Below are 16,425 nucleotides of genomic sequence, written 5' to 3'. Positions count from 1 at the left end.
CCAACTAAATTCGGCATATCTCCCTTTGTTTGAACAAGCTCCCCTTTTTTCAAAGCTTGTGGCACCTCCTATCTTGACACCAATTGTGATGCCAATTGTGACTTGTAGGGGTAGTGTTCAAAAGAAATTGAACTCATGGAGATAGCTCTAGGTGACTACAACAAATAGTACTTGTAAAGCATATTAGTCACACAAAGATAAGTTATAGAGTTAGCTCCCCCTAAATGTGTGCATTAGTGTTTGAATCACTTTAAACAAATGTATGCACTTGTAATTCACATAATGGAGATTTAATTTTATAACTTGCTAATCATGGCACCATAAGCAAACAATTGATATCAAAAGCATTTTTACCGCGAGTATGAGAGATATCAAATTGCAAGATATGCTATTAACGACATATGCCATGAGAGGTGTTTTACCTAGCCATGTCTCCCTATATCATTTACCTCTTTAACCTTTGGGAGTTATGGCTTGGTCTTCTTCTCTTGTCCAATCTTTCTTGATCAATTGATACCAATTATAAGATTAATTGCAATGTGCATCATCTTGATATCGAAGGATTGAGTGTATTACCATATGGACTAAGGGAGTGTGACTACAACAAATATCACTTTGAAAGCATGTTAGTCACAAAAACACAAGCTATAGAGTTAGCTCCCCCTAAATGTGTGCAATAGTGTTTGAATCACTTAACCAAATGTATGCACTTGTATTTCACATAGTGGGGATCAAACTCTACAACTTGAAAAACATGACACCAAATGAATACCAAAAAATAGGATTGATACCAATTGTAGACTTTGGTATTTTCTTTCGACAATATGTGTCATGGAGAAGCAACGGTTTTCGCCCATGTAGGTTGCACTAGATGAGAGGTTAGTACTAAAACAACCTACCATATGAAAATTTCTAGGAAGGCATAAATAAAAGAAACCAAATGTAAAGATAAGATCATGCATTCCTAGAGAGGCATTGAACTACAATGATGCATGAAGGATATCAAATGAATTGAGATCATCTTTTTACCTTGCTCATTACCTCATATGTAGGGGAGGGGAATTTGGGTCACTAATCTTTAATTCACAACTTGGCTTTAATTCAACTTTGCATGATGCATCCCTACTCATGCATCCCAAATCTTGTCAAGACTCCAAATTCCCCGTCACTTGGATGCTTACCACCATCCAATGATGGCTTGACCTCCCTCTAAAACCATGATTCCCCCTTTGATTCTCCCTCATGACTTGATTCACTTAGGTATTTCTCCCCCTTTGGGACATGCTTCTTCTCCTTGAGAAAATATCTTTCTTTGATCCACATTTCTCTCCCTTTCGAATCAAATCACTTAAAAGGTCTTGCAAAACAATATAGCTCAAAAGAAGATTAATAGCCTAGGGAGTTAGTTCCATGACTCATGATCTAATTGTATGATATCAATGAAGATACCAATTGAGAATTTACTATGGTGGATCACAAAATCACGAAACTAGCATAACATGAGCTAAGCTTTCCATAAGTATGTGCACAAAATGATAATGTGAAAATCAAGTGCACAACTGGATGTTATAGCTAGAAAGCTTAGATCATATCATGCACGGAGATAGCTCTAAAAATGATAAGAAATTCACAATTGTACCAATTGAATAAGTTTAGAACTTAGCATACCTTCGGGGGGAACAACTTAGTTTACCTTGCGTGTACCAAATTGAAAGTGACTTGCAACCAATTGAAAGTCTTTGAAAGAAGAGTACTTGGTACACCAAGGTTAAGCAATTGTATGAGCACATAGCCTATGAACTTAGATATGAGTATTTAAGTTCAATAAAGCATGGCTCAATATGCATGAAGGCACAAATTATCTAATCACTCTTATAGAGTTGTTTGTTCACATTGATTGTGAATAACATTCTCTTAGAGTGTTAACTCCACGTGAGACTACAAAAGATATACTAGCAAACACATTAGTCTCAAAATCACAAGCTATAAAGTGAACTCCCCTAAATGTGTGCATTTAGTGTTTGAATCACTAAGCAAATGTATGCACATTGATTTTGACATAATTGGGAAGTTTACCCTATAGCTTATGTTCATGGTACACATATGAAATACATACCTCATGAAGTCCGTGTACCATGAAAGGTAATCTTGTGTAGCTTTCTACACACTTATCAAACCATGTAGGTTGCTCATGGGTTAGAGTCATGGCACAGGCAACCCACCATATATAACACTAGGAGATGCAAAACAAACAAATGATGATTATTAAGATGACAATTCTCAGGTTTTTAGGTTCAAGTGATGACAAAGAGAAGATAGGCGTAGTTAGGCCCGAAGGGCCGCCCCTACGGTGGTTCCGCTAACCGATTGGTACCAAAGGACAAGAATTGAAGAGACCGTGAAGAAATCCAAGTCAAAGAAATCAAGACAGAGATACTTCAGTAGCACCGGAAGAATCGATGCTATAGGCATCGGTGCATCCGATGGTTATCGGATGATCCGACGGCCTGGCAATTGGCACAAGTCTGTGCGGCTCTGGACATCAAGTGAAGCACCGGATAAACCGATGGTGTCAAGAGAGGCATCGGTGCATTGGACGTACTGTGTTCCAGAGACGATGCAAGTCGCGCAAGAGCCAAGTCTTCAGCACCGGTTGAACCGGTGAAGCATCGGTGTAATGACGTCAGCTGCCAGGAGTTCAATGGCTACTTCGGGTTATGAGTGACCGGATGAACCGACGCTACCCTAGCCAGAGGCATCGGTTCATCCGATGATACACAGATTTTCTGCTGACCGTTGGAGCAACGGCTACAAGACTTGGTGGCCTATATATACGCCTCACCCCGGCCATTTGAAACTTGCTCGAGTTGCTAGACTTCCCACACATACTCAAGAACACATCCAAGCCATACAAGAGCATAGTGATCATATTCTTAACCCTTAGCACACTTTGAGAGTGTTGTGTAAAGAATATCTCTTAGTAAGTGAGTTTGCAAGGCCTAGAGCCTTTGTGCTGTGGTTCTTAACTGAACCAAAAGAAGATTTCGGTGCGCCGGCACCTTGGAGCTTTGAAGGCTCGCCGGCAACATCATCGACCCTCCGACTTGGTGTGTAGCGGCGACGACATCTTTGTGCGGGGGACGTGGAAACCCCATCCTTTGTGGAGAAGCTCCTTAGTGGAACCCGGGGCCAAGGTGACCGTGATTGTGTTCACGGAAGAGACTTAGTGGCTGAGTAGAAATACTCTTAGTGAGTGCTACAACAACGTGGATGTAGGTGTGCCTTTGTGGCTAACCGAACCACGGGATAAACACCCGCGTTAAGAGTTTGCTATCTCCTATCCTGCTCTTTAACCTTCCGCATTTCATACTAGTAATTTGTATGCCTTTACTTTCATAGAGTAATTTCTTGATAGGAAAGACTATAGGTTGCTAAACTCTTTTGGAATAGGGGTTTCACACTAGAACAACCACAGTTGCATATCTAAATAGTTGTTTTAGTTTAATTTTGTGCAAACTAGTTGGAGTCATAGGTCTAAATTTTGAGTTGCCTAATTCACCCCCTCCCCTTTTAGGTTATAGCGCATTACCGGTCCTTTCATTGCGGCATAAAAATCGACCTCATGTTTCCTTTATTTCTTATATTTTGAAATTGTCAGAAAAATCGACGTCATGTTGTGGGTTAGGTTGGTGGGTCCAGCCCATTAGAATAGCAGGGCCTCCATGTATTTGTCGTGTCGAGTTAACCACCAATGATGGATGGGTGGCAAACTGGCAACGTAATTAAAGACAAAATAGTCACTTTGATCCTTCAATTTTACTTTAAGGGTGAAGTTGGTCCCTCAATTTTTAAAAAGACCAATTTGATCTCTCAACTTTTATTTTTAAATCAAATTTGTCCCTATACTATTATACTATTGTGATGCTCCATAATACCATGAGATAGATGCGAAAAGTCATTTTTATCCTTAGCTCCTCTTCACACTCAATTTTCCATTACTGTATAGTTGTAATTAATCAATAATAGGTCACAATTAGGGATGTAAATGGTACGGATATTTTTCGACTGTATTCGAATTCGATCCGGTCTGGAAGGGTTTTTATCCGTTCGTATCCGATTCCGAGTATTCAATATCCGTAACCGATCTGTATTCGAATACTCAAAAGTTACCTTTTTATGATGTCGACCCCATTGCAATCTTATCTGGCAAAAACTAGCACTATCCGTATTCAACTCTATATTCGAACAAAAATACGAAAACAAATACGATATTAGTAATATCCGTCCGTATCCGATCCGTTTACATCCCTAGTCACAATAGATCTATTATTTTGTTCGCTGGTTTGATGTCTCTCGTATTTGTTAGAACGTCATTTCATATTTATTTTAGTTTATATCATATAAGAATATCATGCACATATTTGATTAACTTGTTGCACCACTGCTAAACATACAAATTATGAAGGAGAGAAAATAGCCAAGGATAAAGGTGACTTTTAAGCATTAGTCTCATAGTATTACAGAGCATTACATCAGTATAAAGACAAATTTAACCTAAAAAAAGTTAAGGGACTAAATTAGTCTTTTTGAAAGTTGAGAGACCAACTTGACCCTTAAAACAAAGTTGAAGGACCAAAGTGACTATTTTGTGTAATTTAAACAGGGCAGTACTTGTGCCTGCCGTGGGCACCTGGAGTCCTTCTCGAGGTGGTCGTTCCAGTTTGTAGAACTGAGATTTCTTAGAAGTAAAAGCGTACTAAAAGTTCTAATCCTAGTCCGGTTACTTGTTGTTATCAAAACTCTAGATTTACTTATCGGTTTAAGAGGTGAGGTGGCAGCCCTTGCCCGGAGCAGCAGGACCGGCCGCGCGCCGCGCCCCAGCTGCCGGTCACCTGCCACTGTTCTCCCCGTGCTCGCCGGTGCCGCGGGAGGCCCCCCCCCCGACGGCCGAGCAGCAGCACGGTGTTCCCATGAAGAGAGAAGATAGAGATATTTTGGTCTTTTCACTTGGTCTGGAGATTGAAAACAAAATGTAAAAAGGAGAAATTGGAAAAAATCTATGAGAAACACCCTAAACTGAAAGCTACCAATGGCAGCTGCAACATGGCACCTCTCCCAATAGTAATCCGCAGGTGACATTCCTGGACGCCAAGGAAAACTTCTTTCACCACTTCAACTTCCTGCGCTACTTCACGCACTGTGATGGCCTGGTGTTTGCTTCCACCAACACCGGGCTCTACCTCTTCAACCCAGCCACCAGGACGCCATCGCGCTGCCGGATAGTCACCGCAACAATCTCCGAGAACGTGGAAGATACAAGTGCTATTGCGCAGGTCTGGCCCTAGACCCGCGCACCGGCAACTACAAGGTGGTCCGGGCCTTCTACCGGTCACTGGATCCCGACACGGGAGTGGGGATCGACATGGGGATGGAGGTGTTCACCGTCGTCGGCGGTTGGAGGGAGATTGCCAAAGATCCCCCGTACCCTGCGAGGAGAGTGCAGACCGCCCTGGCCGGCCGTCGGCGGGTTCATGTTCTGGCGCCTCGCCGACCCCCACCTGGAGCAAGAGCTGTGCGGCATCCTCCTCCTCAGCCTCGACGACGAGGAGTTCGACGTCGCCGGGCTGCCAGATGATCGCAACCCTGAAGACGATTTCTTCCTGGACGTGCTGCACGGCCGGGATCTGTGCCTGACGGCATGTAACAGCAGTCAGACAGTACTGAACATATGGGTACTTCCAATAGCAGACGAGGGCCTGTGCACGATGTGGGAGTGGCTTCGAATGTCTTTGCCACACCATAGCGCTTCCTCCTGCTAGCAAAAACGGGATCATCTTGTGGCAAGGTGAGACTGTATACTGCTACGAGCTGGCAACTGGCGAGGTGAAGACGGTGTGCCAATTGCGTGAGATGAGATACCATCTGGCACGCGACTGGGAAACTCTCTTTAACTTCGATCTCATGTTCTTCACGGAAAGTCTTGTTCGGATCGCCGCTTAATTAACAGCTGATCATGGGAATAAGCAGCTTGCATTGCTTGCTGCAGGTTTTTCTGTCCATAGGAATAGATCGACGAACCGATTGATCCCTGCTGCGTGCAAGCAACATGCTGCATGTCCAGGCTTCAGGGACCAACAACATGCGGATGCCGGCGATCGATCACGAGCTATTGCCCTTGCCCTTGCCCTTGCCCTTGCGCTTGCGCTTGCGTGACGGAATCAATGCATGATCCATTGTCCATCGCTTACGCGCTTGCTTTATTCTGCGTACTTGCGTTACGCGATTCAGTCAGTGTCAGTCACACGCTAACGCTATCCATCACTAATCTTGGCAAACACATCTACCCTATCCATCCATTAGTGTGTAGTGAGGCATCACATCAACTCACCTTCTAGGCCAGCCTTCCAAGCTAACCTGATCGAGCTCACCAACAAGATGTCATATTGTCATGGCCACGCGAGATTTTCGGATCGATCAGGGTTGCCTGCCCAAGCTCGTGCTAGCCAAAGGCCGGAGCCCAACAAGGCATGGCCAAGCTGACAGCTGACAGTTACAGCAGCCAGCACATTCAGTCAAGCTGCTAAGCTGCACAAGAACAACAGATTCACGACAAGAATGCATGACTCCAATAGCCGAGGAAGATTCAGTTGCGTTTAACCACCACCGTTATGGGCGGGCTTACCTCAACGGACACGGTGCCGCGATTTCAGTTATAACTGAGAATCAGTTATAACTGATCGGAGAGCAGGGGAGAAACACCGACCATGCTGCTTGCTGCTGCTGGAAGCTGCTTCAAAGCTCTTTCTGTAACCTCATGACCAGTGCATTGTTCCTGCCTGATGTCCGCGAAACTGATGGCAGCAGGGAACACTCGCATGAATAACTCGACAGTTACCATGAGGATTTTGTACAAATAAGACAGCATGTATTAATTTTCTTTCCTTCTTAATATAATAATGATGCGCAGCTCTCCTGCGCATTTGAGAAAAAAACATCTCAATTTGTTCCTTCTGTTTTTCAGCACGCCGGTAAAGGAGAGAGACGATGATACGGTAGTACAAACTTCAAAATCGATGATCGTAGTAGGTGGTGCACATCAAAGTTTCGCAAGAAGATGAATTATATTTCAATGCAAAAAATAAAAAAGAAACACTAGTAGTAAGGGAAAGGAAAGGTTCAAAGGAATCTCTCTGGTCTCTGCTTGCAAGCAAAGCTAGTAGTAGTAGTACTGAAGCCAGTCTGAACTCTGAAACCACCAAACCTGACGAGAAGAAGAGCACTGGTCCGTTTCAAACGACAACTCGATCCAACGCGCGCTAGCTATAAATTCGAGGAGAAACCGCTCCCCGCTCCAATCCCCCCACGAACTGCAAGCTCCTCCTCGTCCTCCGCTCCAATGGCGGCCTCCCGCCTCCTGGTTTCCCTCTGCCTCGCCGCCGCCGTCGCGGTGGCGGCCGCCGGAGAAGACGCCCTCCGTCTGCCCCGCGACGCCAGCTTCCCCGCGGCGCAGGCCGAGCGGCTCATCCGCGCGCTCAACCTCCTGCCCAGGGAGTCAGGGCCGGTCGGCTCCGGCGATGGCCCCACTGTGGCGCCTGGGGAGCTCCTGGAGCGGCGGGTGAGGCTGCCCGGCGCGCCCGACGGGGTCCAGGACCTCGGCCACCACGCCGGTTACTTCCGCCTGCCACACACGCACGACGCCAGGTGAGCGAGGACGCACTGCCTGTTTGCTCCGAGAGATTAGTAGAATCACGCGCTCTTGGGCAGTAAAGCTTGGACCTTTTGGTGGGAATTTGCTCCGTTTTCTTGATGAATTTAAACCTCCAACGTAATTTGAAAAGACAGTCAAATTGTGCTCTTGGCAACTGAAGGTTCAACCTTTAATTGAAAAAAGGTAGCGTTCTAAGAAACTGAAACTATGGCCTATTTCGCTTTCGCCCTATGAAATTAAATGTCCCAAGCTTGGTAGTTCTCCAGAGGAGAACAATTTCACCATCTGAAATACCAGAAAGATACAACCTTGTTCCTTTCTATGTGGTAGCTTTGCGTGTAGTTAAAGAATAAGCCTTGTGTGCCTGGGTGGTGCTGCAGGATGTTCTACTTCTTCTTCGAATCGAGGGGCAAGAAGGAGGACCCAGTAGTGATCTGGCTAACGGGAGGGCCTGGCTGCAGCAGTGAGTTGGCCGTCTTCTATGAGAACGGGCCTTTCACCATTGCAAACAACATGTCGCTTGCTTGGAACAAATTTGGTTGGGACACGGTAAGCAATGATATTGATATCATACCTCTCTTATGATCCCTGTCACGTCAGGGGAAATCAACCTGGTCACGTATCAAATTCCAGTTTTGACAGACCGATTTGATTTTCTTTTTAATTCAAAATAGGAAGCTTTATTAAAATTTGATGATGATGTTATCAAGCCTTTCATACTAAGTTGACTAGAGTACCAATAGTCAAGCTATTAGTGGAAACAAGGTCAACATCGAAGTATCTTTTAAAGCCACTGGCTCTATTTTTTTTTGGGGGGGGGGTACTTTCTTATCCACAAATCAGAATGTTCATATTTGTTATCTATGTTCACTAAGTTTAGGCAACGGTTAGTCAATTACAACAACATCACCATGTTTGCTATCTTTATCCATTCTGAGTCGACGAACACTTTATTCACCAACTTTTCATAGGTTCGTGGTATTACTTAGTAGTTGCAAACACCAGCAGCAGCAAATATGCTTACTATGGTACTGCAGCTTGACTATTCAGAGGATGTTTCTCCATTCCCCAAAAAACAGATTTTGATATTACTACCATATGTTGAATTTCTAGATATGCCAATTGTATAGCTATTGTTACTTGCCTCCTCCAATTTTGATATGACTTGATTTCTGCAGATCTCAAATATCATATTTGTTGATCAACCTACTGGAACTGGCTTTAGCTACAGCTCTGATGATCGTGATACTCGTCATGATGAGACTGGTGTCAGCAATGACCTATATGACTTTCTCCAGGTCCTACTTTTATGTTGATTCTCTATAGCTGATGTGCTTTCTTTCTTTTGTTGTACAAGTTCATGTGATGTGTTATAACAACATAGAAGAACTACAGAAGTTTGGTCAGTTTATTTTTGAAGAGTACTTGAGGATAGAAACAGAAACTATACTGTTACTTGGCATAAGGGAGCATAACATGCAGAACTCTGGTCCTAATTGTTTCAGAAAAGAATGATTGCACGCAATATTTTATAAAACCTTTATTCACTTCCGTTACGTTCAGCTTTGATTGCACGCAATATTTTATAAAACCTTTTTTCACTAATAATAAACTTTAAACGAGATTTCCAAATGTGACCCTTTTTGGGCATGCCATGGGCCTTCACATGATGCCTAAATGGGCTGCTGCATCAATCACCAAGGATTTGGCCACACAACGGCTTGTGCCTGTCTAAATGTGTCAGATTTGGAAGTCTATTGAGCTAGTTTTGAAAAAACTAAAAAAAATCATACATAGTGGTATAACTACTAAGGCACCAACAGGTAGAGGGATATGTATGCCTAATCTTATATTATCTTCAACTTGTCCATTGTGCGGAGCAGTGCCCTTAAGTACTAGCAAGACTGGGTTTTTGGATATCAATGCTATTGCTATATATTGTATAAATGTATATTTGCCCTGGTAATGTAGATATTTCTTCTTAGATATTGTTAGGGGTCCTGATCGCAATCTCCCTCTACCATATAGTTTTTCAACTTGGAACCAGGGATTCCACTGTAGCAGAGTCGTATATTGGGCTTGATTGTATCGAGTTGAATTGAGTAAAACATGCCAGTCATGGGTTCTAGCTAATTAATCCGAACTGCCATTTCAGGTATTCTTTAAGAAGCACCCGGAATTTGCAAAGAATGACTTCTATATAACTGGAGAATCTTATGCTGGGCACTACATTCCAGCATTTGCAAGCAGAGTTCACCAAGGAAACAAAGCAAATGAGGGAATTCATATAAACTTAAAGGTTTGATCATTGTCCTTTCTGCATCAACTTTGCAACCCTTTTTCATCCTCAGTTCCCTTTTTGTTAACATATGTAATTCTTAACTAATTTTCACCCAGGGTTTTGCTATCGGTAATGGTCTCACAGATCCAGAAATCCAATACAAAGCCTACACAGATTATGCATTGGAAATGAACCTTATTGAGAAATCTGACTATGAAAGGATCAACAGGTTCATCCCACCATGTGAATTTGCAATTAAGATGTGTGGTGAGTGCTACGCAGAAATATTTGAGAACATTGCACACTACTTTGCTCTTTAGTGTAGGAAAGTAGGATGCGTATAATGTGGTCTGGCGCTGGCAAGGGGTGGAGCGACTCCGGTAGTCTGGGCCCGGGGGCTGCGCGTGGCGGCGGCTGCGGAAGCGGAAGCCTAGGTCGAAACCCTAACTCGTGATACCATGTAGGAAAATAGGATGTGTATAATGTGGTCGATGTATTGCATTGAGCCCCTTGGGCGGTATATATAGAGTACATGGCTTGGAGGGCAAGTAGCCTCTCCTAGAGATAAGGAAGGTTATCCCGGGATTACAATCAATCCTAAACTAACCATATCCGGAGTTGCCTAATATACTCTAACATTTAGTATCATCATTAAATCAAGAAATGGCATTATTTTCTGGTTATGTGAAAATCTTTTATTTCAACATATGGTGACCTTTTCCTGAATCTAGAAGAAGAGGATTAGTGTAGTACTTAAAATATTTATTGGAATGACACATCCTGAGGTAACTCCATATTAAGATTATCCATACTAAGCTAATGATTCAGGTACCGATGGGAAAGCATCATGCATGGCAGCTTATATGGTCTGCAATAATATTTTCAACTCTATCATGAAACTTGTCGGGACAAAGAATGTAAGTAAGCAATACCCTTCTATATTAACCTGCCGTTGCAGCTCACTAAGGTGGAGAAACCTTAACATTAGTGGCCCCTTTGCAGTACTATGATGTTAGGAAGGAATGTGAAGGCAAACTTTGCTATGACTTCTCAAACTTGGAGAAGTTCTTTGGTGATAAAGCGGTCAAAGAGGCACTTGGTGTTGGTGACATTAAATTCGTCTCTTGCAGTACTACAGTTTATGAAGCAATGCTCACAGACTGGATGCGGAATTTGGAAGTCAGTATCCCAGCTCTACTAGAGGATGGGATCAATGTCCTTATATATGCTGGGGAGTATGACCTTATATGCAATTGGCTCGGTAAGGATACAGCGTGCTCCATAGTTTAATTTACCTATGTATTTATTTTTTGCACTCTTTTATCTATTGTTGCATCATAATTATGGAAACGCTTTCTCTGTGGACATGGCTGCACATAGATCAATCTTTTGTCGACCATGTTAATTTAATGCGAAACAGAATGACTCAATCACTAGGCTACAAGCAGTAAATTTCAAATAACTGTAGCTCTGACATCCATCAAATCTGGTAATTACTTCAGTCAGTATTTGGTTAGCACAGTATTATTTCAGCTGCATAAATGACTTTTAACAATTACCTCTGTGTCCCCCTCCTCACATTCGAAGACATAATAAGCACACTGAGTCCAGCTGACAAGTTATTTTCTGTCTGCCTGCCTTCTTATGGATGAATCAAAATATTGCTAATATGTTCATAAGAAGAAGTTATTACTACTGCAGATAAATAGGGACCATCTAGAATACATTTGCAAATAATGGAAACCAATTATATCAAATTAGTTCGCTTGTCAGTTCATAAAAGCAAAAAGATGCAAAACATTTTGATGCTAAATAGTCTTTTCTGAAGAACTAGGGGGGGGGGGGCAACATGTACCCTTTTTTGTCTTGTTGTTCTGTCTTATGAGACCGAAAAGACATGTTTACGTCAGATCTACATCTCCACTTTGGAAAGGGTACAAAATGTTAGTGCGTGTCAATTCAACTGCAAGTTGAAAACTTTCAGTTGTGGAGGGGCTTTATCAATATTGATATAACAATTATCCTACTTAAGATTATCATATATTGTTTGCTGTCTTACAGGTGCATCACCAGATTGTTTACTGTTTTTGCAGCTAAGATATCAAGTATGAATCTCTGAATTTTTCTGTTTAAGCAGGAAACTCGAGGTGGGTACACTCAATGGAATGGTCTGGCCAGAAAGACTTTGTATCCTCTAGTGAGTCATCATTTGTAGTAGATGGTGCCGAAGCTGGAGTTTTGAAGAGCCACGGACCACTCAGCTTCCTCAAGGTTGTGATCTAATCTCATTCTTTTCACTTTACCTTGTTTCTTAGTACTCGGTTCTTTCCCCAAAAGGAGATACTTCATACTTCGTGTTGGCAAAATTAAGACTGGATCATCTAGGAATCTAAGTGTACTTTACAAAATGTGCCAAGATAACCTAGTAAAATCTTGTCATAACCGCATACTAAGGACCACTGAACCTGGCTGTCTAATGCTTTACAATTCTTTTGCACCTAAGGATCAACATGGAGGAAAAGCAAATATAGGTAGCATAACAAGGCAAAACAAACTCACGAGGTATATACGTTTTTCCATTCAATTGCAGGTTCACAATGCTGGCCACATGGTTCCAATGGACCAGCCGAAAGCTTCTCTGGAAATGCTGAGGAGATTTACCCAAGGAAAACTGAAGGAATCGCTTCCCGAGTCGATGGTTTATAAGGCAGTGATGTGATTAGCCTGAACAGAGTTGCTTGCTAGGCAGCATGAGTTGTCATTCCAAGGAGTGTGTCGCCGAAGCTTCTTGTTTGCATTAATTTTTATCCACGGTGTGAACTGAAATATACCCCTGATAATAACTTTGGCCTGAAATGTAACTACAGTTCCAGTCATGTATGCTGCTGATGAGAAACCCAGTACACGAAGGGGACAGTGTTGGAAGCCTTCTCTGCTGACTTCTGCTCTTGTAAAGCAGCTCATGTATACATGCTCTGATCCCAAAGAAAAATAATAAAAAAATGGTTTCTGCCTCTTGGCATTTGCTGTCCTAATCCTCTTGGTGATTTGCTGTCTGATCCGCACGCTCACTGACTGGAACTCACATGAAAAGCTTTTGAGGTGTCACTGCGTGATCGCCATTCTGCTAGGCGTGCGATGTAGTAGCAGTGTGTTGAAGGGGTCTTTGAGTTGTTGAAGACAAGGCTAAACAATGTGGCGCGTGACAGGAGAATCGTGTAGGAGCACCAAAAAGGATTTGGCATTCCCTCTGCATCTCCAGCTTGGTATTGGTTTGAGATGTAAGAATGTCAGCACCCAGGGGCGGAGCCAGGAATTTGTTTTTTTCATTATTAGAAGGGGCCAACCATGTTAATTTATAGAAAAATTTAATCAAAATTCAAATATTCGATGGAAATTTGGGGACCATAGGAGGGCCTGCCCGCCCCCCTATCTACGCCCCTGTCAGCACCCAACAGCTGGATCAGGTCTGCACCTGCATACTTAAGACTTCTTTTTTTAAAAAAAAAACAAGTCACCAGGCATGCTAACTCAAAAGTGTGCCAAGCAGCAAGAGGTTGTTTCAGTGCACAGATTTATACAGTGGAAGAGCTAAGATCTAGATAAGCTTGGCTGCTATCTCAGAGTAACTAACCATAGAAGATGTGCTATCGTACCAAAGAAGAGGGCGAAAATTGCAGCAGCATAAGGGAGAGTTGATGGCTCATGATCCAGGTGGTAGGGGGCAGGAAACAACGGCAGTATTTTAAAAAAAATTAACGGCAGTATTTTGAACTTCGCATTGGTCTACAACTTATTGATAGCGAATACCCTTTTTAGGAAGAGATAATCCCATCTTGTGACCTTTCGTAGTGGACAACACTCGAGCCAGATCGACTTTATCCTTACTAGGAGGGAGGATAGACGGGATTGTTTAGATAGTAGGGTGATACCTGGGGAGTGTGTTGTCCCTCAACACAAGCTTGTGGTGCCGGACTTTCATTTTTCGGGTACGTGTTCACCGGGACAAACGTGCCAAGATTATGAGAACGAAGTGGTGGAAACTTAGAGGGGAAGCGGCAAACGTTTAAGGAGAGGATGATAGGTGAGGGGCCTTGAGAAGAAGGAGAAGATGCTGACGACATGTGGATAAAGATAGCGACATGTGTCCGGAAGGTGGCCTCAGAGGTGCTTGGCGTGAGTAGGAGAGCCAAACAGGAAGGGAAAGACACCTGGTGGTGGAATGACGAGGTGCAAAGGGCTACTAAAGAGAAGAAGAAATGTTTCAAGCGCCTCCACCATGACAAGAGTGCAGCCAACATCGAGGGCTATAAATTAGCGAAAAGGGCTGCAAAGCGAGTTGTGAGTCTAGCAAAGGGTAAGGCGTATGATGACCTGTATCAACGACTAGGCACAAAGGAAGGGGAGAAGGATATTTATAGGATGGCTAGGATCCGCGAGCGGAAGACACGGAACATCAACCAAATCAAATGCATCAAGGATGGGACAGATCTACTTCTAGTGAACAATGACGAGACCAAGGGCAGATGGCGAGAGTACTTCGACAAGCTGTTTAATAGGGAGAATGAGGGCACTACCTTTGAGCTAGATGACTCTTTTGACGATACCAACAGACATTTTGTGAGGAGATTTCAAGAGGCAGAGATCGGGGAGCTAGATGACTCGGTTTTCTTGGAATGAGTTCAAGGAAGCTTTTAGAGCACACCATATTCCTATAGGGGTTATCCGCAGGAAGCTCACCAAGTTCTTGGCTCTGAAGCAGGGCAACAATAGTGTGACACAATATGCCCAAGCTTTCAACACACTCTCTCAATATGCTGGGTACCACATGGACACAGATGAGAAGAAGCAGGCTTGCTTCAGACAGTGGCTTAGCAGCAAGCTCCAGGATCGCCTGGCAATGTTCAAGTTCAACACCTTCAGTGAACTGGTAAATGGGGCTATCGTTCAGGAGGAAGCCCACCTAGCTCATAAAGCAGAAAAGAAAAGAAAGGCACCGGCAGCGGGGTCCTCTAGCAGCAATCCCCAGAGATTCCGCCTCGTGCAGACTGGGCCACAGAGAGCCCCCTTCCAGCACCAGCCTGTGCATAGGCCACCACAGCAGCAGTGGGGCTATCGGCCACCACAATACCCACAGCAGCAGGGAGTAGCCAGATTCCCTGTGCCACAGCAGAATGAGCAAAAAGTTGGGGTGCGCCCGAATTTATATCCATGCTACAACTGCGGGCAAGTGAGCCACTTTGCACGTGACTGCCAGATGCCACTCAAGCAAGGCCAGCAATCAAGTCAGCAAAATCAGAAAGGCAAAGTTGCTCACTTCAAGCCGGGGCAGGTGCACTACACTACCCTTGAGGGTATTCCAGAGGGAGCTCCAGTTATGGCGGGTATGTTTTCCATAAACGATCATCCCGTTACGGTATTATTTGATTCTGGGGCATCTCACACGTTTATTAGTAAGGAGTGTGCAATCAGACTTGGGCTGGAAATAGAAAATATGTCGACCCCTTATAATATTTATTCACCTGGAGGGCAATTAATAACCAACCAAACGGTCAAGCAAGTGCCTCTACGGCTTCAAGGAAAAACATTTGTCACTCATTTGATTGTGTTACCAACGCAGAAGGTGGATATTATCTTTGATATGAATTGTATGAAATTTCATGGGATCCTTCTAGACACGTTATCACAGTCTGTGCACATAGATTCTTGTATCCATGGTTCTATGACTTTATCTATAAAGAGCCATGAGTCAACCACGCCCATTGTGAATCACACCGAGGGCAAGGTTTTGGCTGACATACCCGTGGTGTGTGAATACCCGGATGTCTTTCTGGATGACCTGCCTGGTATGTCACTTGATCGTGATGTGGAGTTTGCCATTGAATTGCAACCGGGAACGGCGCCCATATCCCGAAGACCATATCGTATGCCAACCAATGAATTAGCAGAATTAAAGAAGCAATTGCAGGAACTAATTGATAAGGGGTATATTCGTCCTAGCACTTCACCTTGGGGCTGCCCTGCACTCTTTGTTTAAAAGAAAGATCAGAGCCTCAGGATATGTGTGGACTACTGCCTCTAAATGCCGTCACAATCAAAAATAAATACCCTCTTCCAAGGATTGATATTCTATTTGATCAGCTAGTTGGGGCCAAGGTATTTTTAAAAATTGATCTCCGCTCTGGTTATCACCAAATAAAAATTAGAGCAAAGGATATTCCTAAGACTGCTTTCTCTACCAGATATGGGCTCTATGAATATCTGGTCATGTCTTTTGGGCTAACAAATGCCCCTGCTCATTTCATGTATCTAATGAACTCGGTATTCATGCCTGAGCTAGATAAGTTTGTCGTGGTTTTCATTGACGACATTCTTATATATTCCAAGAATGAAGAGGAGCATGCAGAGCATCTTCGCATTGTGCTTCAGTGTCTGC

General features: G+C 43.4%; 1 protein-coding gene across 2 annotated transcripts; it reads left to right on the top strand.

Annotated features, from left to right (window-relative positions):
- Window positions 1-7,283: 7,283 nt before the first annotated feature.
- LOC120654409 (serine carboxypeptidase 3) lies at window positions 7,284-13,024 on the top strand. 2 transcript variants are annotated; one of them, XM_039931934.1, is made up of 9 exons: window positions 7,284-7,701; window positions 8,089-8,257; window positions 8,887-9,006; window positions 9,864-10,007; window positions 10,106-10,256; window positions 10,818-10,906; window positions 10,992-11,250; window positions 12,127-12,260; window positions 12,580-13,024. In XM_039931934.1, the coding sequence occupies exons 1-9, from the start codon at window positions 7,397-7,399 to the stop codon at window positions 12,706-12,708; spliced, it is 1,500 nt and encodes a 499-aa protein (XP_039787868.1). In that variant the 5' UTR covers window positions 7,284-7,396; the 3' UTR covers window positions 12,709-13,024. The 2 variants fall into 2 exon arrangements, with proteins under 2 accessions (XP_039787868.1, XP_039787867.1); XM_039931933.1 differs by having other exon boundaries at window positions 10,806-10,906.
- Window positions 13,025-16,425: the final 3,401 nt, after the last annotated feature.

This window comes from Panicum virgatum, chromosome 1N, assembly GCF_016808335.1.
Source record: "Panicum virgatum strain AP13 chromosome 1N, P.virgatum_v5, whole genome shotgun sequence".
NCBI classification, from domain to species: domain Eukaryota; kingdom Viridiplantae; phylum Streptophyta; class Magnoliopsida; order Poales; family Poaceae; genus Panicum; species Panicum virgatum.
This window is presented reverse-complemented; position numbering and strand designations above follow the sequence as displayed.